This window comes from Protopterus annectens, chromosome 2.part0 (assembly GCF_019279795.1).
Source record: "Protopterus annectens isolate FY-2018-M chromosome 2.part0, PAN1.0, whole genome shotgun sequence".
NCBI classification, from domain to species: Eukaryota; Metazoa; Chordata; order Ceratodontiformes; family Protopteridae; genus Protopterus; species Protopterus annectens.
This window is the reverse complement of record NC_056728.1, coordinates 572,612,496-572,638,965: the sequence shown is the minus strand read 5'-3', so window position 1 is coordinate 572,638,965 and position 26,470 is coordinate 572,612,496. Positions and strand designations below refer to the sequence as shown.

General features: G+C 44.8%; 1 protein-coding gene across 1 annotated transcript in view; it reads left to right on the top strand.

Moving 5' to 3' along the window:
- The window catches only part of TNKS (tankyrase), a 2,150,186-nt gene that overhangs the window by 1,547,018 nt on the left and 576,698 nt on the right, over positions 1-26,470 (top strand). The window contains exon 20 of the mRNA XM_044060937.1: positions 17,570-17,652. Within this exon, the coding sequence (XP_043916872.1) occupies positions 17,570-17,652 (83 nt within the window). The remainder of the gene's footprint in view (positions 1-17,569; positions 17,653-26,470) is intronic.

The window sequence follows — 26,470 nt, the reverse complement described above, 5'->3', positions numbered from 1 at the left end:
TATGTGGCAGGCCTATGCCTGAAGCCATTCTGCACACCTTCTTTAGTCCGGTACCTTGTTATTCTCTTCAGGGCAAACCCGTTTTGAAAACAAGTGAGACTGTATAGCATTATGAGAGTCTCTGAATGAGAAATTTGCTGGCCTGGATCTGCCAAGAGAGTGGATAAACAACTATCAAAAACAGAAGGTTAAGTTCCCCAATGCCCTGGTCAAATTTCCACTAGCAGTATAAATACAACCTCAGGTCACCCCTGAAAAAACACCACTGGACTAGTGGGATTAACCTAGTCAACAAAAGATAAGTAAAATAAATCAAACTGTCAAGGTGGACCGTATACCTTTTATTTTTCACATCAGTTTTGAAGCTGTACATAGACTGTTAGGGAATTTCATACCCTTTCACCTTTGGAAACAGTCTGTTTGTATAGGGCACAGCAAGTAGGATTGTTTTCTAGGTGGATGTTACATGCAGGACCAGGTCCTATTTGTCTGGGGTGAAATTCATTTGATCTAAAGTCAAAATATCTAAACATTGTTGCTGGCACAAAATATGGAAAACTCAACATACTGAAAATTTGGAATTTGCCTTTTTTCACTCCTGGAGTTGGTATATATAAATTGCAAGAGGGATTGCCCCCTGAATAAAATAGGTTATGTTCATTATATTGATCACTGCTGCAGCAGCCTTTGCTGTGTGGGCTATATCCTTCCAAGGGTATACAATTTGGCCAGCTTCTAAAGCTTCAGGGCACCTTCAAATGTCCAAACTGTCATGCAGCTTGAGCTGAGCTGATTAAAAAGACAAATTTGAGTGTGAAACCCTTCAGAGCTTTGCTGCTCCCAAAGAGTGCGCTCCTCTGAGGCTTTCAAGGATCAAACGTGCGCTTATTCTTTCCTTTTCTGGTCGAATGTGTTCCCTTTGGCGAGAAAACTTCAATTTTCTTAATTTTCTTGATTTTTGTTTACTTTCCTGTTGAGAAAAGTTATTTTAAGGATATGAGTGTTTTGTTGTAATGGATTGTCTTGAGATGGTAATGTACTTTTAAACAGAGCACTTTTTTTTCCTGTCTGTTTAAAAATAGTATAAAGTAACTGAAAGCATTTTTTTCTGTGGAGAAACTTTGATCTGAAGTAGTTAACTTAATTTTATCTGCAACCTGTGGGTATACGGATCCGTATTGGATCTGAGCTGGCAACTTTTTTTCTAGCATCTGCTCCAAGCTCCGAGCTCCTCTCCTTACCCATAATGCCCTACCATCTCCTATCTTCCCTCAGATCTCGTTTGCCACGCCAATAGTGTGCATCATGGTCTCCTTTGCTCTGAGCTAAGGGATAGTAAGTAGAAACTTTTTGCTTATATCTAGGTGTGCTTGACTAGGATTACCCTTCCTCCCCTTCTGTAGTAACTCGTTTGGTCGTTAGTGTAAAAGAAAAAAAAAGTTTTTTGTATTAGAGTAGTAGTTAGGCCTGCCCTTCCCCTACCTGTGTGTGTGTGGTTTTTGGAAAGGTAGTGCTTATACCTTTGAATGCAGAACTATGGCTGACCAGCCAAAGCCTGTGTTCAAAATATGTACAGAGTGTGGCCATAAGCTTTCCCCTGCCGATGGTCACACTCTGTGTGTGATATGCTTAGGAGTGGCACATTTATCCACTCAGTGTGCTGTCTGTTCAGGCTTCAACCCTAGGGCCCTTAGGGATCGTAAGGCCAAGCTAGTTACCAAAGGCCTTCTTCCTGTTGCCATACTGGAATTTGCCTCGGTCGCTAGTGTACCACCCCAGACAGGAACTCAGCCTCCCTCTTCGTCTGGCGACGGGTCCTCAAAGGACAGATCTTCAGTCAGCGAGTCTGACAAAGATAAAGAAAAAGAGAAGGAAAAGGAAAGGCGCAGAGAAGAAAGACAGGCATCGTAAGAGATCCCCAGACAGGGAGCTCTTTCTCAGCCCCCCATCTAAGACCATGAGGCCTGTTTCTCCTCGGCTCCGGTCACCTCATTTCTCACCGGAGCCGTTGGAACATTCGGATCCGAGGCCCCTCCACCCCTCTGCGCAGACCAGCCAGATCCGAGTCGGTGGCCTCTTCGAGGTCGAATCGGAGCCTATCGGACATGGATATGGACAGGATGATGCGGAGATTTATTCAGACCCAAATTCAGATGGGAGTCTTGCCAGGTCCCTCTCCCTCTGGAGGGGCGACCTCCATGCCTCTTTTCCACCCCATCTCTCCTTCCCCGATCCGTGCTTCGGCTTCGGGGCTTTTGGATCCGAGGTTTTTCAGAGCTGGTAGCTCGGCGCTGATGGTTCCTCCAACCTCGACTCTGGCTGTTACCTTCAGTTCCTCGGATCTGACTTGTTCGTATCCAAGTGACGCTTGGAGCCGTGGACAGGGAGTCGGACCTGGGGGAATGGATTCTTTGGCTCCTACCCTTTCAGACCCAATCCGTTCCCTCGGACTTCAGGCTACCCTGTCTTCGGCTCCAGTCCCCGCTTCGGATCCAGGGAGGACTTCTCCCTCGGCCTTCGAAGTGGTGGAGAGGGTTCTCTCCCAGGGATTGAGACCCCAGCCCACCCCCTCTGATACCACCCAGGCCCCCCTGGATTTGGCGATGACTCCCTTCATCCTGTCTCAGGGACAGCCCATGCCAGAGGATCCCCAGGTCATTTTCCCAGAGGAAACCCCTGCGGCTCGCGGATCCTCTTCTGAAAGTCCCACTGAAGAGGGTCACCGCAAGCGGAAGTGCAAAAGGAGGCACTTGGACTCCCCCGAGTCCCTCACCATTGACACTGACTTAGATGAAGGAGAAGGTTCCCCCAGGTCACCTCCCGAAGACGTCTCCTTCAGAGAAATTATGGATATCCTCCACCAGAGGGGAGGTTGGTCAGCCCCAAAACCTTCTGGGGATGAGTCAGTGTTCCTGGAGGCCTTTGGCACGGGCCCATCTACTTCCTGTGTTTCCCCACCAGCAGACCCCTTGGTGGACCTCATCACCTCGAGGGCATGGAAGGAGCCTGACACCGTAGAGCCCATCCCCAAATTTCCTGACAAGGTTTTATCTCCTCCTTCTGATAGACAACCCCAGTTGATGCTATGTTGGTCACAGCGGCCACAAAGAAGGAACTAGCACAGGGGAGCTCCTTAGTCCACCCTCCAGACAAGGAGTCCAGGTTGGTGGATAGGTTTGGGAAGCGCGTATACTCCTCAGCGACTTTTTCTATCCGTGCGCTGAATTATTTGGCCCATGTGATTCGACTTCAGCGAGACCTTGATTCGGAATTCGCTGAGTCGCCCCCAGAGTCTTTATCGCCGCAGGACAGACAGCTGTTCTCGGTTGAAATGTCTACTCTGAAGTCGGTCTCAAATACATGTATGCGGCTACTTTCCCATGCCACGGAAGGAGCAGCTAGAGCGGCTGGGGCAGACATAGCCATGAGGTGTCATGCCTGGCTCAGATTGTGTCAGTTTGCGGACCCTTTCAAGGCGTCGTTTATCAACACTCCCTACGACGGTTCTTCCCTCTTTGGGAAGACAGTACGTGACGCACTGGTCCAGAGCAAAAAGGACGGGAAGACTTTGTCTGCCATCGGAGTCCGCTTCTCTAACCCTCAGCGGTCCTTCTCTAGGAATCAGAGGGCAGAAGAAGATGTGGTTCCGAAAATCTCAATTTTCCTGGATTCTCAGGACAGCTATTCCCACAGAGGCTGAGGGGGACAGGGCCGACGCCGACCCAGAGGTAGAGGGAGTCCCAGGAATTTCCGTTCTAGGGAACCCTTCTCTGATAGACCCAGTCAGCAGCCCTGAGGGGTTTACCCGACTGTCCTACTCTGGAGGCAGTCGGGGGACGATTGTCCTTACACCCAGCGGCATGGGAGTCCATTACGACAGATCGCTGGGTTCTTCAGATAATATCCAGAGGTTACTCTATTCCTTTCATTGCCCCTCCAAATATTACAAAACACCACCTGGATGTTCCACCCACTCACAGGGAGGCTGCAGCTCTAGAGCTTTCAAAGCTGCTTCTCAAATGAGCCATTGAAAAGGTCCCTCCCGATCAGTCCGGATTAGGCGTCTACTCAAGGTTCTTTTTGGTGCCAAAAAAGACGGGGGACTTCAGGCCCATTCTAGACCTGTCAACATTAAACCTGTTGGTAGCAAAACAGAAATTCCGGATGGTCACTCTACAGTCCATTCTACCTTATCTCCGAGAGTGGAACTGGATGTGCTCGTTAGACCTTCAGGATGCTTACTACCACATCAAAATACACAGAAGCTCCAGGAGGTTTCTGTGCTTCTGGCTGGGAGCCAGTCACTTTCAGTTCAGAGCCCTACCCTTTGGTCTCACCACAGCCCCCAGGGTGTTCGCCAAGGTAATGGTAGTTGTAGCGGCTCACCTGAGGCTTCAGGGTATTCAGGTGTTTCCATACCTGGACGACTGGCTCTTCGCTGCGCACAACAAGCATCACTTGCGTCTGGCCTGAGATTATTTTATTCGGTTAGCAGACCTACTGGGAATTACAGTCACTGTTCACAAATCCCATTTGCAACCAGTACAAATTCTAGACTTCATTGGGGCACTGTTAGACACGTTGTAGATGAAGGTATTCCTAACTCGAGACAGGATTCTACATCTCAGGTGCCACATAGCTCAGATAGCGAACTCCAAGTCTTCAAAGGCGAGGGAGGTTCTCCGGGCTCTGGGCTCCATGGCTACCGCCATATCTATTCTCCTGTATGCACACCTTCACATACGGGTTCTTCAATGGACTCTGGCTGTTCAGTGGTCCTGGCTAGACTTACCCATGGAATTTCCGATCAAGATCAGTCACGTCTGAAAGACATCTCTTCTTTGGTGGTTAACTTCACTGGAGATATCAAAAGGACGCCCATTTGCATCACCCCCAGTCCAAACCACAGTGACCACGGACACCTCCCAACTCGGGTAGGGGGACACTGTTCGGGAAGGACAGTCCAAGGCATGTGGTCCCAGACAGAGACCATTTTGCACATAAATGTTCTAGAGATGAGGGCAGTGCTTTTAGCAATGGAAGCCTTTCACACAGTCCTCCCTCTCGGATTGATTGCAATTCAGTCAGACAACATGTCGGTCGTCTGGTATATCAACAAGCAGGGGTGAACCAGATCTTACCCTCTATGTCACGAGGCCATGAGAGTGTGGGAATGGGCGATTTCCACTGGTCGGTTTCTGATAGCAACGCACATCCCGGGGCGCTCCAACATTTTAGTGGACAGATTGAGCCCGGGCCATTCTGATGCCTTACGAGTGGTCTCTAAAACAGTCAGTAGCTGAGGAGATTTTCCTGGCATGGGGTCAGCCTTGCTGCGATCTCTTCGCATCTCCTTCCAACACGAAGTGCAGCGAGTTCTTCGCTCTGATTCCCTTACCAGGGGAAGTACCCAGAGATGCTCTAGTCCATGTTTGGCCCCCCGGCCTTCTGTATGCTTATCTACCTTTACCTCTCATTCTGAAGTTTCTTCCGAAAGCTTGCCGACTACAGTGCAAAGTGATCCTCATTGTCCCATTCTGGCCTCGTCCGGTTTGGTTACCATTCCTTTGGTCTCATCTCCTGGTTCCCCAGTGGGTTCTGGATCCCTGCCCGGATCTAATTTCCCATCCGTCGGGGACACATCCGCCCGATCTGGGCAGCCTCAAGCTAACAGCTTGGTTGCTCCAGTTCCGTTAATCGCCATGACTCCCGGTCTTTCATCCCAGTTAAAATCCATTCTGGTGGCCTCTCTTAAAGACTCCACAAGGAAACTTTATTGCAGTAAATGGAAGCGCTTTTCCATTTGGGCCTCACAGAGAGAAATAGATCCCTTTACAGCCCCTGTTCCAGTGGTGTTGAACTTCCTGTCTGGTATCTTTCAGCAAGGAGCTAGTTCCTCCACAGTGAAAGTACAATTGGCAGCCATATCCAGTTTTCACGTTGGTGAAGACAACATGGCCTTAGCCTCCTCTAGGCTGTGTAAAACTTTTCTTAAAGGTACTTTTCTGTTACGGCCCCCTGTCAAGGATTCTGTACCTCCTTGGGACCTTACTTTTGTTTTACAGGCATTGGTGGCCCCTCCTTTCGAACCCGCAGCTTCGGTGGACTTAAAATTTGTGTCCTGGAAGACAGCTTTCCTAGTCGCCATCACATCGGCTAGGAGAGTTTCTGAGATTCAAGCTCTGTCTGCCGTGCCTCCGTATTTGGCCTTCCATAAGGATAGGGTCTCCCTCTGTACTAACCCTTTCTTCTTACCTAAAGTGGCATCTGAAGCAAACTTAAACCAGTCCATTAATCTGCCCATTTTCTTTCCCAACTTCCAAAATAAAGGTGAATACAAACTCCATTTGGTAGATGTTCATAGACAACTTTGTTTTTATCTTCATAAAACAAAGTCTTTCTGCAAGACTGACCAATTGTTTGTTTCCTTTTCCAAAGCGTTTATGGGAAAAGGTATTTCTAAAGTTTCTTTAGCCAGATGGATCACTCTTTGCATTTCACATGCCTACAAAGCAAAAGGTTTATCTCCTCTTGGTATAGTTAAGGCTCACTCTACCAGGTCCATGGCGACTTCTGCTGCTTTTTGGTCCAGGGTACCTTTGGATGATATTTGTGCAGCAGCGACATGGGCCAATTCACATACCTTCATTTCCCATTACAAATTGGATCTGATTTCGAGGGGTAGAGCATCCTTTGGCTCTGCGGTGCTCAGGAATATCCTTCCTTAAGAGCATCCCAGGATCAGAGTAGCTGGGGACTCTGTCCCACAGGTTGCAGATAAAATGAAGTTAACTACTTCAGATAAAGAAGTTATGTACTCACCATAACGTTCTATCTGAGTAGTTATACTTCATTTTTCTGCAACATTCCCTCCATCCCCCGGACCTTATCCTGTTTTCAGGTTGGTTATTGGGTTGAGTTGCATATATATTGTTAATTGCAGCAAACTCGATCTGAAGGGAAGATAGGAGATGGTAGGGCATTAGGGGTAAGGGGAGGAGCTCGGAGCTTGGAGCAGATGCTAGAAAAAAAGTTGCCTGCTCGGATCCGATACGGATCCGTATACTCACAGGTTGTAGAAAAATGAAGTATAACTACTCAGATGGAATGTTATGGTGAATACATAACTTCTTTTTTCTTTTTTTGGGCTGTCATAGTGTTTTAAAGTACTTTTTATGGTCTTTTTTCTGTCAGAAAAGTAACTTTTGAGGACTGGTAGTGTTTATCTGTAATTGCTACATGTTTTAACTGGGAAAGATGCACCACTTTTGGCTTGACCATGGAACAGACTACTAGTCCCACAGTTTGTCCTTCTTCCAACCACAAAAATAAAAAAATGATGCAAACAGCCTTTGCCACCACAGCAGGCTAGCAATTTGCCTCAGCCACAAGTGGATGACTCTGCTGTGGCCATTTGTTATACATCAAACCACTCCTATTTTACTCTGGAGCCCTCTGATGTAGCACCTACAGCCACTATGGACAAGGAGTTAGCAACATCCTGTGTGGTTCTTGGGGTCTCCTTAGTGGGCAAGAGGGAGGCAGTCTTGTCTGTTCTGAGAAGAGGGTACAGGGAGGTTTCCCTGTTGTGTCAGAATGCTGTGCCCATCTCCAGGGAAGCAGCTTTTTCCATTAGTAATACAGTTGGCCCATTCTTTCCTCCTGTAAAAAAAAAAAAAAAAAAAAAAAAACAGAAAACCAAGTATGCATCTACTCCTCCCCAAATTTCTTTGGATAGGGGTAGTTTACTGGATGTGGTTCACTGTTTAATTCAGACAGTTCATCCTTGTAGAGTAGATTCTGGTAAAAGAAAGAGGGTTTCCCCTTTTCCTGGAGAGACTCAAGATTCTGAATCTGAACAGGAAGATGCAGGGATGGATACAGTTTTTTTCATCAGATTTCTAATTCAGACTCAGAGGAGAGCTCAGTGTCTGATTCTTCCTGTAGGGGTTTCTCTTTCTCTGAGACTATTGCCATATTGTGCCAGTGTTTTCAGCAGGAGAACATTGAGGTTTCTCAGTCCCTCAGAACATACTGAGTTGTTACAGAAGGATTTTCTAAAACCTTCACCCATTCCTCCTGTTCTTTCTGCTGTAGAGGATGTGCGTTTCTTGCTTGCAATTTTGTCTGATTGCCAGCTACCCCTGAAAAGGCAAATAGGATGTATAAAGTTAATTTGTCTTTTAAATTTTGGTACACTATTCCCAAACCTGACCCAGGACAGGCCAGCAGCTATACATTAGTTGATCCCACTGCTGATAAACACTCCTTTCTGATAAAGATGGGAAAACTATTGAAAGAAGTGTGTAGCTCTGCAACTTTGATTTTCAGAATTTTTGATTTGACAGGCGGATATGATAAAGTTTACTCTGACAAACTGTGAAATATGAGGAATATTTTATATGCAGTCTCTTCTTGTGAGGAAAAAATAAATAGTGTAGTTTCTTCTACTGCACAGGTTACTACTCATTGTTTGCAGTGTGTGTATGACTCTGTTAACACTTGTTTCAGGGCTGTGGCCACCAGTACTGTTTTGAAGAGGTTCTCACTGCATTCTCTGAGTCTCCTAGATGATATTAAAAATGCGATTTTAAATTCTCCCATGAATAGAAATTTTGTGTTTTGCCCCTCTGCTGCAGAGGTGAATAAAATTTGTGATGAAAGGGGCAAGCTGATCTAGGGGATATTTTTCAGCCCTCCTTTTCCTAATTGTCCAAGGGACTTTTTAACTCCTCATCCAGTTTTGGCAAAAACAGAATGAACAGTTCCAACAAAGTTATTTAAACAGACGTTTAAGAAGAAATGGCAAGGGGATTCCAAAAAGAAATCTCAAACCTCCCAAAACCAAGGACAATCCAACAAGTCTTAATGACTGTTCAAGAGACCTTGTGACCCCTCCCATCCTGGCCCCCTTTTTTTCTTCCATAAAGTCTGAATCTCTGCTTTTCTATTTGTCAACAGATTTTTTTCAGACAGATGGGTTCTGAAAATCAATCATCAAGGTTATAGATGGCAGTGATAGAAAGTCCTCCTTTCCAGGAGGTCATTCCTCATCTTCCAGATCAGACTCTTTTATTTCTACCTGTTCTTCATCTCATGCTGGCCCAAGGAGTGCTAGAACCAGATGTTCATCGTGTTTCACTGCTGCAGTCATTACACTTGGGTTATCCTGCTGGCAGGCGACCCACAGTCAGCCTGAATTCCAAAGTCTTGGTCCGGCGTCAGTTGCTGTCGCCTCTTCCCTGACATCAGTGCGCCAGGGGTATAAAAGATGCAGCCAACGCCATTTTCTTCATTCTTTTTTGCTGCGCGGTGCCCGAAGCAAAAGCAGTTCGCAAGTGCCGGTCGGCCGACTCCTAAGATTTTCAAAATTGAATTTCAGATCCGAAGTCTTCTGTAAAGCTAAGTACCACGTTGGGGAAACTTTTTTCTTGCTCCAGACCGATGTCAGAAAAAATTAACAATTGTATTTCTTGTGGGAAGCAAATACCTCATAAGGACTTTCATTCTCACTTTATTCCTTGCCTAGGCCCTGACCACGATGTTGCTAGTTGTCGGTTTTGTGCTAGATTTAACCATCGCCCTATTTAGCGTCGGAACGATTGTGCTTTTCATTTCTTTGGCCAAAGGTTTAACTACATAATGCCGTCAGAACAGCTGACGACTGGAGTTCATAAAAAGCGCAAGGAAAAAGAAAAGGACAGGCATCCGAGGTCCAAATCTTACGACGAACCCTCTTCTAGGCCAGTCGCCGGTTCTCAGTGAGGCGCTTTCGCAGCCCCTGACACCCGCTACCTCATTGCCACAGGCCGCCGCCGACTTCCACGTGGAGACGACTAGGCTTCTGGATACTCAAGGTATTGAGCCTTCGGAAACTAATCCCTCAGATGAGACTGGAGCCGCTGAGCAGGCATCGGCTTCTGAGGGTATTTTCAGACCTGCACTGCTTTATATCAAGCCAACTTCAGAATCCAAGACAAAGTCTAAAACAGTTTTAAAGACAAGGAAACAAGTACAGCATTCTCCAGGACAGACTTCCATGCCTAAGAAACAGATGCTCAAAATGGCTGAAGACCTAATTACTTTGATCAGGGGTTCCCATCCCCCTCCTGATAAGAGGCCTAGGCAAGACACTGAATATGATTCGTCTGATCAGGTTTCCATTTCTTCTGACTCCTCTTCAGAACAGGGATACTCTATTCCTGCCTATGAGGATTTTGATGCTGAAGAATCTATTCCTTCAGCTTCTCCTCCTGAGGATTACTCATTTGGGGAAACCCTGCAAACCATGAGGGAGCATTTCCACTAGGAGAGCCAAGATTATTCAGATTCTAAGAAAAGCCTCAGAGACTTTCTTTTACTACCTCACCACAGACCTCTTGCTATTCCACCTGTTCTAGACATTATAGATGACTCCTTACCTCCTGCACCTGTTAAGCCAGACAGATACTACAGGGTTCCAGATTCTCATAAATTTCTATATAAAAACCCTGCTGCTGACCCAGAAACTATTTCTCTGGGTCCCAAAGGGGTCAAGGCTGCTACTGCAAAAAACCCTGTCCCCTCAGATAGAGATTCTAGGGCAATGGACAGATGGGGGGAAAAAAGTTTACACTTCTGCTACCTTGGCTGTAAGGGCTTTAAATTGTCAGTTTCATATGCTTAAATATCAGCAATACTTAATGCCTCTGTTAAAACAGAAAATGTTGACAAATTCTGAATGTTCTGAGAACAAGGAATTGCAGGATTTATTGCATGCAGCTGAACAAGTGGGAAAACATACTTTGCAATGTGGTTATGATTCACTGGAGGCCTCTTGCAGGGCCGCTGTAACAGGTTCTGTCATTAGAAGGCATGCTTAGTTAAAGGAACAGACTCTGCTTGATCATGTTAAAGCAAAATTATTGGATGCTCCCTTACAGCATGATACTTTGTTTGGTGTTAAGGCAGAAGAGGTGTTGAAGAAAATGGAGGATAAAACTAAATCTATGCAGTCAGTGAAGGCTTTCTTACAGGTACAGCCACCCAGATTTAGCAGGAACTGGCCTTCTAAGAATTGGTCCTTTCCCGTGTCAGACAGGCCACAAAGAGGCAGATACAGATGCCCTAGAGGCAGACAACAGACCCAGGGCTCATACAGGCCCAAACAGTGGAGTGCTTCTACCTCCAAAAGCAGAGAAGACAAATCACAGCCATATAGGAAACCGTCCTAATTACTTCCCTCTGCCAATGCCAAGCATTTATCTTTTGGCAGCACCCTTAGGGGGAAAGCTAGCACTTGTTTTCACAAAATTGACACATGATCACCCAGGACAAATGGGTCTTAAATTTAGTCTCTCAGGGCTACAGGTTCCATTTTCACACCCTTCCAAAGGCAAAAGGTATGCCAGACCTGCCACACAATCAGTGGGCAGAGGCACAAAACCAAGTTTCATCTCTCATGGGCATGAGGGCTATTCAGCCAGTGCCACAACAAGAGCAGGGACAGGGATTTTACTCTAGACTTTTCTTAGTACCAAGAAAGGACAAAGCATGGAGACCAATTCTGGACCTGTCTATTCTAAATACTTTTCTGGACGTTCCGAAATTCAAAATGTTGACTCTGCAGCAGCTTCTGCCCATGCTGGGCAAGAAGACTTGGCTTGTAACTTTGGACCTCAAAGAGGCATACCTGCATGTCCCAATCAGACAATCTTGCAGAAGATACCGCAGATTCAAAGCTGGCTCAATGCACTACCAATTCTCTGCACTGCCCTTTGGCTTATCTACTGCACCCAGGGTCTTCACAAAATGCCTGGCACCAGTAATTGCATTTTGCAGACAGAGGAAATCAAATATATCCCTACTTGGACGACTGCCTTATTCAAGCAGAGACCAAAGACATTCTACTAAAGAATCTGGCGTTTGTAAAAGGATTATTAATTTGCCTAGGATACACAGTAAACTAAAAGAAATCAAAACTAGTACCCTCTCAAGAGATAATATTCCTGGGTGCAAGCTTAAATACAACTGCCCAGATGGCTTATCTCACGCCAGATAAACAAAGGCAACTGACTTCTTACTTCGAAAGCATGGCAACAAAGACCCAGTTATCTGCAAGAAAAATTCTGCAGGCTCTGGGCTACATGGCCTCCTGCATTCTGCTAATTCCATATGCAAAACTGCATATGAGGAAACTACAATGGTACCTAAAAAGTGTTTGGACTCAACATTGCCACAGCCTGGAATCATTAATTTCACTCCTTCCCTGCCTGCAACAGGAATTTTGATGGTGGGCACAGGCCTGTCACCACAACAAGGGACAGCCATTCAGTTTACCCACAGCCAGGCAAACACTAACAACAGATGCATCAGATTATGCCTGGGGGGCCCACATGGCAGGAAAATGTATTCAGGGCACATGGCCTCCAAGACAAATGCATCTACACGCTGTACAAAATGCCCTGACAGCCTTCAAGGACCTACTTCATCCAGGACAGCTGCTGATAAAGATGGACAGCACCACAGTCATGTGGTACATAAACAAGCAGGGGGGCACACATTCCTACCCCCTCTGCAGACAAGCCATGATTTTGTGGAACACAACATTGACCTACCAAGTACACCTGCAAGCACAATTCCTGCCCAGAAAAACAAATGCTCTGGCAGACGAACTAAGCAGAAACCTCATGGATCCTCACGAGTGGAAACTAGATCCACAAATCTTCAGCATTATAACAAGGAAATGGGGATGCCCAGACACAGATCGTTTTGCCTCCCCTCACAACTGCCAACTTCAGAGATTCTGCACAAGGACTTATCACAAACAAGCATGGAAAGTGGATGCTTTGTCATTCAACTGGAACAACCTTACAGTATATGCCTTTCCTCCACTGCCTCTCCTCCCCAAGGTACTCCTAAAGGTCAGACAACAGAAGCCACAAATGATATTGATTGCCCCAGATTGGCCCTGCCAACACTGGTACCCAATCCTAAGGAGCTTGTCCCAAGGCCCAGCCTGGACAGTGCCTCAGATTCCCCATTTACTGACCCAACAAAACAATCTGATCCTGCACAGCCAACTCAGAACTCTAAATCTAGCTGCATGGCGGATAGTGCAACCATTCAGAATACACCTCTCTCTAAAGCTGTTATGGATGTTATTTTGGAGGCCAGGAGGCCCAGCACCAGAAAATCTTATGCAGAAAAATGGAAGAGATTCTGTGCTTGGAACCAGGCACAAGGAATTGACACGTTTGTTCCAAATATTCCTCAGATGTTACAATATCTAACTGAGATGCTGGACAAAGGCCTATCCTTCTCATCAATTAAGATCCATGCCTCTGCCATTTCAGCTCATTACAATACAGACCCACCTATTTTTTTCACATCCATTGCTTAGGCAGTTCCTCAGGGGGGCCAAAAACATAAGACCTCCAAGGAGAGCACCAATACCTGCATGGGACCTCAATTTTGTCTTGAAAAAACTCACACTGCCTCCTTTTGAGCCAGCCAATACAGATGAGATAAAATTCTTATCATGGAAAACAGCTCTGCTCCTAGCAATAACTTCAGCAAGAAGAGTCTCAGAGTTACAGGGATTAATGGCTGTGGAACCTTTTATTATCTTCCATCTGGACAGGGTTTCTCTAAGGACAAACCCAACATTTATGCCTAAGGTAGTGTCCAGTGTGGCTCTTAACCAAACCATTCATTTGCCTACTTTTTACCCAAACCCACAGAATAAAGGGGAGAGACTTCTGCATTATTTGGATGTACACAGACAGCTACGCTTCTACTTGGACAAAACTAAAGCTTTCAGAAAGACTGAGCAACTTTTAGTGGCATATGCTGCAGGATCACAAGGAAAGGCCATCTCAAAGCAGACTGTTTCAAAATGGATAGGACACTGCATTCATTTCTGCTATTCACAACTTGGCAAATCAGTGCCTAAGGGCATTAGACCACATTCTACCAGGGCAGCAGCCTTCCTCAGAGGAGTACCAACCAAGGATATTTTGGAGGCTGCAACTTGCACACTTTTACTAAGCACTACCACTTACCTCTTTACTCTAAATCCAGAGCAGGCTTTGCCACTGCAGTTGTGCAGGGCCTTATAGCCACTCCTAATTCTATTTAGACCCAGCCGCCCAACCTCAGCTTTGGAATTCAACCCAAGTGTAATGACTGCAACAGTGAAACACGATGAACCTATAAATGTAGATGTTCGAGTGTATTCACTGTTGCAGTCCAGGTTACCCACCCACCATCCCCCTTTTCTTTGCTGGGACTTGTCTGTACTTCTCTATCCCATACAACCTATGTGGTGTATTTGCTTGTAGATGAAGGTATTGTTTATTTTAGTGCATGCTTTTTTAAGCAATTTTTTTAGCCTACCCTTTTGGGGGCACCTGACGTGGGGCAAGAAAAACTGAAGAAAATGGCGTCGGCTGCATCTTTTATACCCCTGGTGCACTGACGTCTGGGAAGAGGTGACAGCAACCGACGCTGGACCAAGACTTTGGAATTCGGGCCGACTGCGGGTAGCCTGCCAGCAGGATAACCCAAGTGTAATGACTGCAACAGTGAATACACTCGAACATCTACATTTATGGTAGGTAACAACTGTACTTTCCTGCTTCCCAGGTGGGGAATGCATTTTATTCAAGGATGTTCCTAGTGCCAAAGAAAGTAAATGCTTTGAGACCAGTTTTGAATCTTTTTTCCTGAACCTGTTTGCGTAAGTGCCCAGATTCAGAATGATGTCACTTCAGAATTTGTTGCCTCTTTTTCTTTCAAGTTTCATGGCAGTACTAGGCTTAAAAGTTGGTTATCATCACATCCCTATTCATCCAGACTTCAGTTGTTTCTTAATGTTTTGTCTGTCTGGATCACATTATCGAGAATGTATTACCCTTGGGCTATCACTGCACCAAGAGTATTCAGAAAGTGTCCAGCTGTAGTTATAGCTTATTGCAGGCTACAGGATATTCACTTTTTTCATACTTAGATGACTTGCTTATCTTTGCAGAGGCTTTTCAAAGTGTCAGGAATGTCTCTCTTGAGTGAGAGATCTCTTACATAAGCTGGGATTCCACTAGAATATTTAAAAGTTTTTCTTGACTCCTTCACACAGGATTGTATTCCTGAGATGTCAACTTGACACCTCACTTTAAAGAGTATTTTTTCCACAGGAAAAAAAAAAGTTGATGTTTATTTCTAAGGTTTTCCACTCAGACTTCATCACTGCGAGGGAATACCTCAGGATTTTGGGTCTCATAGTATGTATGATTCCACACCAGAAAGATACAGTGGTATCTTGAAATTTCTTTGGTCTCAGCATCAACCCCTTTTATCTTTTCAAATCCCAGTGCTGGAATTTGTCAGAAGGGAAATCTTTTGGTGGAGACAACAGATATCCTTAAATCCAGGGGTTCCCTTCTCCCTTCCTCCCTGCTCCAAAATAGACTACTTTGTCTCCTCTCTGAACAGTCAGCTGGCAAGATTCTGTTCTAGGACTACATGCAAGAAGGCCTGGAAGACAGATGCCTTTTATTTTCCTTGGACAGGAATGTTGCTGTATGCTTTTCTACCCTTTCCACTAATATCTAAAATACTTCTGAAGTTTCAGAAGGAATTCCCCAAGATCTTTGTGGTGACTGCCTTCTGGCCCGGGCAGCCATAGTTCTGCATTCTTTTGGAAACAACCAGGGACAATTACCACAAGCTTCCTCGCAGACCGGATCTATTTACTCGAGAAAAGGAGTGTTTGATACACCCTAACATCAGTCATCATCAGCTGACTGCCTGGATGGTAGTGTTTTAATTCTTTTTCGACACTGAAGATGTGCAGCATGTACTAATGGAGGCAAGAAAGCCTGCTACTAGAAAATCATGTATTAGCAAATGGAAAAGTTTTTTTCTTATTGGTGCCAACAACATAACCAGCACCCATTCAAGACTAGTTGTTCTCTGGTTTTACAATATGCCTTTCTTGTTCCTCTGTCAATGTTCATTTATCAGCCATTTTAACATGTCTTCCCATGGATCCCCTTCTTTCAATGCAGTCTCATGTGAAAATGTTCTTAAAAGGAGTTTTGTATAAGAGGCTTCCAAGAATTCTAGAAGCCTTTGCTTGGTATCTTAATTTTTTGTTAGAGAAGCTAACGTTTGCTTCATTTGAACCAACTAATCTGGCTGACTTGAGGTTCTTAACATGGAAAACAGTTTTACTGATTGCTCTGACCTCTGTAAGTCTGGTATCTAGTTGCAAGCTCCTATTGTGAGTCAGGCCTGTGTCATTTTCTATAGGGATGTGGTTTCTTTGGGAACTGATCCTTTTTTGTGCCTAAAGTGGTATCTAAGTTTACTTTATGCCAAACTATCCAGCTCCCCTTTTTCCTTCTTCAAATTAAAAGTAAGGGTGAAAGGAAACTCCATACCTTGGATGTCCACATACAATTCATGCATTATCTTGACAGAATTAAATCTTTCAGATCTTTGGATCAGTTGTTCATTTTTGTGAAGATAAGAAAAAGGGGCAACTTGTGTCAAAACAGACTATTTCAAAGTGGTTGTTTAAGGTTCTTTATCTTTTGTTATACTCCCCATATGAAAACTATTCCAGGTAGGGTCAAAGTCTACCCTATCCAGGCCCTGGCTTCATCTGTGGCTTTTTGGAAAGTGTTGAGTTCTAGAAGTATTCTAGAAGCTGCTTACTTGGTCCTCTGTATATACTTTTACAAAGCACTATAAGCTTGATTTCTTCTGTTGGTCTAGATCAGCTGTGTAAGGGACCATTCTCTAAATGCTTCTGGACTCTTGGTCTAGATCAGGCTTTGTAAAAGACCATTCTCTAAACGCTTCCGGACTCTTCTCCTTCCACCTTCCAAATGTAGCTAGCTAAGGTAATCTACCCATATACCTAAGGCTACTGCACCAGTGGTCAATATGATGAACATAGTACAGGTGTGTAAGCTGAACTGACCATAGCAGTAGTTTCAATGATCACTGCTGCAGTAGCTGCTCCCTACCTCCATCCCCTTTGTCCCCCCCCCCCCAGGGTGTGAACATTTATTTTTTGTTTTTCCTAACATTGTCCTTTAAGGGCTTCTCCCCGCCCTCTCTACTGGCAGGAAGGCTCTGAAGGTTTTCGCACCCAAACTTGTCTTTTAGTCAGCTCACCTCAAGCAACCTGATGGTTTGGTTGTGTGGAAGGTGCCCCGAAGCTTTGGTAGTTGGATGGCTGTTGCATCCTTGGCAGAATATAACCCATATTAGCTACGTCTACTGCAGCAGTGGTCATTTGAACATCTACTGTCATAGTTCAACTTACACAGCTTTGCTTTCTTTATTAATATTTTTAGTTTTGATGTTTTGGCACACACCCATATAGATAGATATATAGATAAATTAACTGATCAATATTACTCATAGATTTCTGCTTGGGATTCATAACTGCTGTTTGTGTGGTAAACAGACTGGAAAGCAATGATTCAGAGCAGTTTTGGAGTAATAGAGGGCAATTTGTTTTTATTCATAATGTTGGCTGAAGTTGGATGACTGATAAATTGCTTTTCTTTGCTTGTAGTTGCTGGAATTGACATGAACATCAATCAGTTCTTAAAAAGCCTTGGTCTGGAACACCTCAGAGACATCTTTGAACGAGAACAGGTAAAAGAGCTTTGGCATTTCATTTGCACTGCCTGCTTCAGCGTACTTTGTACATGGTATTTCTAATTTCTTTTAGTTGGTTTTCATCCTTTTTTTTTTTAACATACTCTGACATGAATAATGGTGATAGTGGTAGAAAATGCAATGGAAATTGATTGCGGAGTATTGTAACATGACTTGCATAAAAGTTACTGATCATATGAAGTTTGTTTCTATTGATGAATTGCTTTGTAAGACAGAATACTAGTGCTTTCCTGTAGGATAATATATGTGGGTATCCATGGTTGTGGTTATGGTATGTATAGAAGTTCTACAGTAGTGCCAGCAGCAACTTCCATTTTGATGATGATCTTCGTGTTTCACTGTTGCACATTTGGGTTATCTGCCTGCAAGTAGCCCTCAGCCAGCCTGAATACCAGAGTCTTCAGATTTCTGCGCCAGATACTGTCGCTTCTTCCATGACATCAGGTCGTCAGGGGTATAAAACATGCAGCCGACACCATTACATCAGTCTTTCTTGCCTTGTGGTGCCCGAAGCAGAAGCAGTTCGCAAGTGCAGGTCGGCCGCCTCCTGAAATTTTCATTTTCGAGTTTCAGACCTGAAGTCTTCTAAAAGATAAGTACCCCGTTGGGGATCCTTTTTTCTTGCTCTAACCTATGTCAGAAAAAAATTAACAATTGTCTTGCCTGTGGAAAGCAAATACCTCATAGAGATTTTCATTCTTACTGCGTTACCTGTTTAGGCCCAGACCACGATGCCCCTCGCTGTCAGTTTTGTGCCTTATGTAACGCCCAAACTATTCATCATCTGGCTATTTTTGTAGCCAAATACTTTCGTTCTCGATCTCCGTACTCCGAAATGGCTTCGTTAAGCCATCCAACTACTGATCTTCCTAAAAAACATAAGGATAAAGACAGAAACAGACTGCTTAGGTCCAAAACTGCCGACAACGCTTCTGTTAAGCTAGTCGCCAGTTCGCCGGTACTCAGTGAGGCACTTTTGCAGCCCCTGATACCCGCTACTACAGATTTGCAGGCCTCTACTGAGTCCCATTCGGAAGTCCGGTATGTCGCGAGATGCTTCAACTATGGAACCCTACAGATGTCTCTACCTTGGATGGGTCTGGAGCCGCTGTGCAGGCGCCAGCTTCTGAGTGTGTATTCAGGCCTACCAATTTTTATATTAAACGAATGACTTTGTTTCAAGCTAAGAATACCGAATTCCTCAGGCCTAAAACTCGCACTAAGCCTAGAAAACCGATGACCAAAGCGCATTCTCAGGCCCATATGCCTCAGAAACAAATGATTAGAATGACTGAAGACCTTATTACCTTAATTAGGGGAAGCTAGCCTTCCCCCTCTAAGAGGCCTAGAACTGATTTTCTTTCTGATTCTTCTGATCAGGAATCTGATATCTCTGTTCCTTCTGACTACCAGGATTTACCCTTGTCTACTTATGAGGATTCTGATGCAGAGGATTCCATTCCCTCTGCTTCCCCTCCAGAAGATTTTTCTTTTGGTGAAATCTTGCATACCTTTAGGGAGCATTTCCGCTGGGAAAGCCAGGACTATTCTCAGTCCAAAAAGAGACTTAGGGAATTTTTAAACCTGCCTCAACACAGGCCTCTAGCTATCCCTCCTGTTCTGGAGATTATAGATGATTTTTTTCTTGGAATCCAGCCTTACCACAGACACTTTGCCTCTAGCTCCTAGGAAATGTGACAGGTACTACAAAGTACCTGAATCTCACAAATTCCTTTTCAAGAATCCTACTGCGGATCCAGAGACAATTTCCCAAGGTCCAAAAGGTAATAATGCTACTACCAAAAATCCTACCCCTTCTGATAGGGATTCTAGAGCTTTAGACAGATGGGGTAAGAAGGTATATACTTCTGCTACTTTGGCCATTAGGGCTTTAAATTGCCAATTTCATATGTTTAAAGTATCAGCAGCATATTATGGGATTAATTAATCAGAAAATGGTGTTGTTTCCTGACTGTGCAGAACACAAAGATTTACAAGAGTTAATGCATTCTGCTGACCAAGCAGGTAAACATACTTTGCAATGTGGTTTTGATGCTTTAGAAGCATCTTGCAGGGCTGCTGTCACTGGGTCTGTACTTAGAAGGCATGCTTAGCTTAAGGAACAAAACTTGCCAGATCATGTTAAAGCTAAATTACTGGATGCTCCCTTAAACCAAGAGTGCCTTTTTGGCAACAGAGCAGAAGTCGTCCTCAAAAGGATGGAGGAAAAAGCTTAATCTATGCAAACTGTAAAGATTTCTTACAATTACAGCCACCTAGATTCAGTAGGCATTGGCCTTCTAAGAACTGGTCCTTTCCAGTCCCTTCCAGGCCTTCTCAGTCCAAACTCAGGAGCAGCAGCACCACCAAGACATGAGTCTCAGGCTATGCACAGAACTAAGCAGTAGGGGGCCCCCACTTCCAAAGCAGGGAGTAGTAAGCCACCCCCTATGGAAAAATGGCACAATGACTTATCCTTAACTCTTCCAAGTCATGCTCAACTACTTGCTCCCTTAGGAGGAAAGCTTGCCCTGCATGCAGAAAACTGGGATCTCATTACCCAAGACAAACGGATTTTAAACATAGTTTCCCTAGGATACAGATTCCACTTCCACTCACTCCCTACCCCAAGTGGATGGCCAGACCTCCCCCCAAACCAGTGGGCACAGGCCCAAAAACAAGTGCTCTCTCCTCAGTATCAGGGATATTCAACCTGTCCCAGCAGAACAAAGGGGAAAAGGTTTTTATTCAAGACTGTTCCTGGTTCCTAGAAAAGAAAACTCCTGGTGTCCTATCCTGGACCTTTCTATTCTCAACACCTTTCTGGTGGTTCCAAAAGTCAAAATGCTAACTCTTCATCAGCTTCTTCCTATGCTAGCCAATGATGCCTGGCTGGCAACTGTAGACTTAGAAGAAACTTACCTGCACACCCCAATATGGGAATCCTGCAGAAAATAACTACGCTTCAGGGCAGGCTCCACACACTATCAGTTCTCTGCACTTTTCTTTGGCTTATCTACTGTGCCCAGGGTATTCACAAAGTGCCTATCTCCAGCCATTGCATTTTGCAGGCAGAGAAATATTCAAATTTAACCCATACTTGGACGATTGCCTTATTCTGGCAGAGAGTCAGGACTTGCTATTACAACACCTGGCATTTGTAAAGACACTTCTGATTTCACTGGGGAACACCATCAACTAGAAAAAAATCACACCTATTACCCTGCCAACAGATTGTATTCCTGGGAGCAAGCTTGAACACAACTTCCTAGATGGCATTCCTCACTCCAGAGAAACAAGCTCATTTGACAACCTACTTCAAACTACTGGCCACAAAAACCCAGGTATCTGCAAGGAAAATCCTGCAAGCCCTGGGGTTTATGGCCTCTTGCATTCTGTTAATTCCATATGCAAGACTGCATATGAGGAAACTTCAATGGTATCTAAAAAGTCTATGGTGTCAACATTCTCAGGACCTGGAAACAATGATTCCCATCATTCCTTGTTTAAGGGCAGAGTTCCTTTGGTGGGCAGAGGCCTGCAACCAAAACAAGGGACTCCCTTTCACTCTACCCCCTGCTGCCCAAACCCTAACAACAGACACATCAGACTATGCATGGGGGGCTCACATGGCAGGGCATTGCATTCAGGGCAAATGGAACCCAAGACAGATGCACTTGTATATCAGTCAAAAAGAAATGTTAGCTGTACAGAATGCTCTGACAGCCTTCAAAGACCTTATTCTTCCAGGACAACTATTGGTAAAGACAGACAACACCGCAGTTATGTGATACATAAACAAGCAGGGGGGAACCCATTCCTACCCACTCTGCAGACTAGCCATGGTTCAGTGGAACACAGCCTTGAGCTACCAAGTGAACCTACAAACTCATTTCCTGCCAGGCAAACTAAACTCACTGGCAGATTACTTGAGCAGAAATCTCATGGACCCACACGAATGGAAACTAAAATCCAAAATATTCAAGCTCTTGAGGAAAAAATAGGGGACACCAGAGGTAGACCTGTTTGCCTCCCCTCAGAACTACCAATTGAACAAATTCTGCACCAGAACTCCCTACAGTCAAGTTTGGAAAATGGATGCCCTGTCCTTTTCCTGTGAAAGCCTCTCAGTTTTTGCCTTTCCCCCTCTGCCTCTCCTCTCAAAGGTTCTACTAAAGATCAAACAGGACAAGCCAAGAACAATTCTGATTGCACCAGACTGACCACGCCAGCACTGGTACCCCCTTCTGCGCAGTCTGACGGTGCTACAACCTTGACACCTGCCTCAGACCCCTTCCCTGCTGTCCAAGTAGGTGGGCCAGATTGGGCACCCACAGCTTCAAACCTTGAACCTTGCAGCCTGGCTAATTCCCTGGGCTCACCTCCAGCAACCCTCAGTAAGCAGGTGTGGGATGTCATTTTTGAGGCAAGGAGGCCTAGTACTAGAAAATCCTGTTCAGAAAAGTGGAAAAGATGCTGTTCCTGGAGCCAGGCTCAGGGGATGGAGAGAACAGTGCCCAGCTCACCTCATATTCTAGATTATTTAACAGAAATGCTCCACAAGGGCCTGTTTTTCTCTTCAGTTAAGATTCATGCTTCTGCCATATCAGCACATTATAATACTGAGCCACTCCTCTTCTCTCATCCCCTCCTAAAACAATTAATTAGAGGGGCCAAAAATTTAAGATCCCCCCCCCCCCAGGAGAGCTCCCACTCAAGCCTGAGACCTTAACTTTGTACTGGAAAAACTCACTCTCCCCCCCCCCCCCTTGAACCAGTTGCTACAGCAGAATTGAAATTCCTTTCTTGGAAAGCAGCATTACTGCTAGCCATCACTTCAGCAAAAAGTGTGCCTGAACTGCAGGCCATCATAGCAGTGGAACCCTTCATTATCTTCCATGCGGACAGTGTTTTCCTCAGGGCTAATTTATCCTTTATGCCCAAGGTGGTGTCTAGTGTGGCTCTAAACCAGTCCATTCATTTGCCTACTTTTTTCTCTAATCCTCAGAATAAAGGGGAAAGGATACTGCATTCTCTGGATATACACAGCTTAGATTCTTTTTGGACAGGACTAAGCCTCTCAGAAAATCTGACCAGCTGCTAGTTAGCTTTGCTGCAGGGGCAGAGGGGAAAGCCATTTCAAAGCAAACCATTTCCAAATGGATAGCACATTACATCCATTTCTGCTACAAACACATGTAAAACCTACCCCACTGTGGATAAGAACACATTCCACCAGGGCTGCATCTACCTCTGCTGCATTTCTCAGAGGAGTCCCTACCAGGGACATCCTGGAAGCTGCAACCTGGAACTCTGTACATACTTTCACCAGGTATTACCACCTGCCTATCTTTTCTAAATCCAGAGCTGGATTTGCCACAGCAGTCTTACACGGCCTTATTGCTAGCCCTAATGTTCTTTAACTACCTCCACCCTTCCTTAGCTTTGGGAATCGACCCAAATGTGATGTCTGCAACAGTGAAACAGGAAGACCATAGTACAGTTGTGTACACTTACCATAAATGTAGATGTTTGAGTGTATTCACTGTTGCAGTCCTGGATGTTCTTCATGTTTCACTGTTGCAGTCATTACATTTGGGTTATCTGCTTGCAGGTAGCCCTCAGTCGGCCTGATTAACAAAGTCTTGGGTCCTGTGTCGGTTGCTGTCTCTTCTTCCATGACGTCAAGTCGTCAGGGGTATAAAACATGCAGCCGACGCCATTACATCAGTCTTTCTTGCTATGCGGTGCCTGAAGCAGAAGCAGTTGGCAAGTGCTGGTCGGCGACTCCTGAAATTTTCATTTTCGAGTTTCAGAACCAAAGTCTTCAACCAAAGCTAAGTACCCTGTTGGGGAAACTTTTTCTTGCTCCTTACCGATGTCAGTAAAAGTTAATAATTGCATTACTTGTGGAAAGCAAATACCTCATAAAGATTTTCATTCGTTCTGTATTCCTTGCCTAGGCCCTGACCACGACATACCTTGCTGTCGGTTTTGTGCTTTATTTAATCAGCGCACTATCTGTCTGTATATTTTTGCCTCTAAATATTTCAGTTCTCGGTTTAATTATCCAGAAATGTCGGTTAGCCATACGACTACCGGGATTCCAAAAAAATGCAAAGATAAAGACAGAGACAGGCTGCCGATGTCCAAAACTACCGACAATGCTTCTCCTAAGCCAGTCGCCAATTCACTGGTACTCAGTGAGGTGCTTTCGCAGCCCCTGATAACCACTACTTCTGATTCGCAGGCCTCTGCTGAGACCTATTCGGAGTATGGTATGCCACGAGATGCTTCAACTATGGAACCTGCGGATGTCTCTACCTTGGATGGGTCCGGAGCCGCTGTGCGGGCACCGGCTTCTGTGGGTGCATTCAGGCCTACGGACTTGCTTATTAAACCAACGCCTTCTTCTTTACTTAGGCCTAAATCTCGATCCATGCCTAAAAAAAATGAAGCCCAGGCCACATGTTCAGGCCAATATGCCTAAAAAACAAATTATAAGAATGGCTGAAGATCTAATAACTCTAATCAGGGGTAGCCAACCCCCCCCCCTTCTAAGAGGCCTAGGACTGAAGTTGATTATGAATCTTCTGATCAGGATTCTGTTTTTAATGATTCTTCTGATGATCTGGATTTGCCCTTATCTACTTATGAAGATTCTGATGCATAGGACTCCATTTCCTCTGCTTCCCCTCCTCAGAATTTTTCTTTTGGGGAAACCTTACATACTCTAAGGGAGCATTTCCACTGGGAAAGCCAGGATTTTTCTGATTCAAAAAAGAGGCTTAGGGATTTCCTTCTCCTACCTCAGCATAGGCCTTTAGCTATTCCTCCTGTACTAGACATTGTTGATGATGCTTTTCCGGAATCTAGTTTGGCCCCTGATTACCTGCCTCTTGCTCCCAGAAAACCTGGCAGATACTACAGGGTTCCTGAGTCCCACAAGTTCCTTTTTAAAAATCCTATTGCAGATCCAGAGACCATTTCACAGGGGCCCAAGGGCATTAAGGCTTTCTACTGCTAAAAATCCTGCCCCTTCTGATAGAGACTCCAGGGCGCTGGATAGATGGGGCAAGAAGGTTTACACTTCTGCAACCTTAGCCTTTAGGGCTTTAAGCTGCCAGTTTCATATGTTAAAGTATCAGCAACATGTTATTGGACTGCTTAAACAGAAAATTATGTTGATTCCTGACTGTGTGGAAAAAAATAATTACAGGATTTAATGCATTTTGCTGAACAAGTTGAAAAAAACACTTTGCAGTGTGGTTTTGATTCATTAGAGGCCTCTTGCAGGGCTGCTGTTACTGGGTCTGTCCTCAGAAGGCATGCTTGGCTTAAGGAGCAATCTTTGCCTGATCATGTTAAAGCTAAATTGTTGGATGCTCCTTTAAATCAGGAACGCCTGCTTGGCAACAAGGCTGAGGAAGTTCTTTAAAAGATGAAAGATAAAGCTAAATATATGCAAACTGTTAAAGATTTTTTACAAGTTCAGCCTCCTAGATTTAGTAGGCACTGGCCCTCTAAGAATTGGTCCTTTCCAGCCCCTTCCAGGTCTTCTCAAGCCAAACCCAGACACAGCAAAAACCCCAGGTTTCAGCCCCAGGGGACACACAGAACTTAAGCAGTGGGGGGGTCTTCACTCCCAAATCTGGGAATAATAAGAATCCCCCGTATAGTAAACTGTCTCAATGACTTCCTTTTAAAATTTCCAAGCACTTATCAACTGACTGCCCCTTTGGAGGGAAAGATTGCTCTTCATTCAAAGAATTGGGAACTCCTTACCCAGGACAAATGGGTTTTAAATGTAGTGTCCCAGGGATACAGATTTCACTTCCACACATTGCCAACACCAAGCGGGTGGCTGAACCTACCCCCAAATCAGTGGCCAGAGGCCCAAAAACAAGTACTTTCTCTTTTAAGCATGGGGGCTATTCAACTGGTACAAGAAGAGGAAAAGAGACAAGGTTTCTACTCAAGACTTTTCCTGATGCCCAGAAAAGACAATTCATGGCATCCTATCCTGGACCTGTCTACCCTAAACACCTTTTTGGAGATTCCAAAATTCAAGATGCTTACCCTTCACCAATAACTTTGTATGCTAGGCAACGATGCGTAGGAGGCAACACTAGATTTAAAAGAAGCATACCTGCACATCCCAATCAGGGAATCTTGCAGAAGATACATACGCTTCAAAATAGGCTACATGCACTATAATTTCTCTGCACTGCCCTTTGGCTTATCTACTGCGCCTGAGGTGTTCACAAAGTGCCTAGCTCCAGTTATTGCATTTTGTAGGCAAAGATATATTCAAATATACCCATACCTGGACAATTGTCTAATTCAGGCAGAAAGCCAGGGCATACTTTTGAATTATCTGTCCTTTGTACAAAGGGTTCTAACTTGTCTGGGGTACACCATAAACAAAAAGAAATCACACCTGGTACCCTGCCAACAAATTATATTCCTGGGAGCAAGCTTGAATACAACTTCCCAGATGGCTTACCTCACGCCAGAGAAACAAATTCATTTGACAACCTGCTTCAAACAAGTGGCCACAAAAACCCTGCTATCTGCACGACAAAAACTGCAAGCCTTGGAGTTCATGGCCTCCTGCATTCTTTTAATTCCATGTGCAAGACTGCATATAAGGAAACTACAGTGGTAACTTAAAAAGCCTATGGTGTCAACATTCTCAAGACCTAGAAACAATGATTCCTATCATACCTTACCTACACCTAGAGTTCCTTTGGTGGGCTGAGGCCTGCCACCAAAACAAGGGACTACCTTTCAC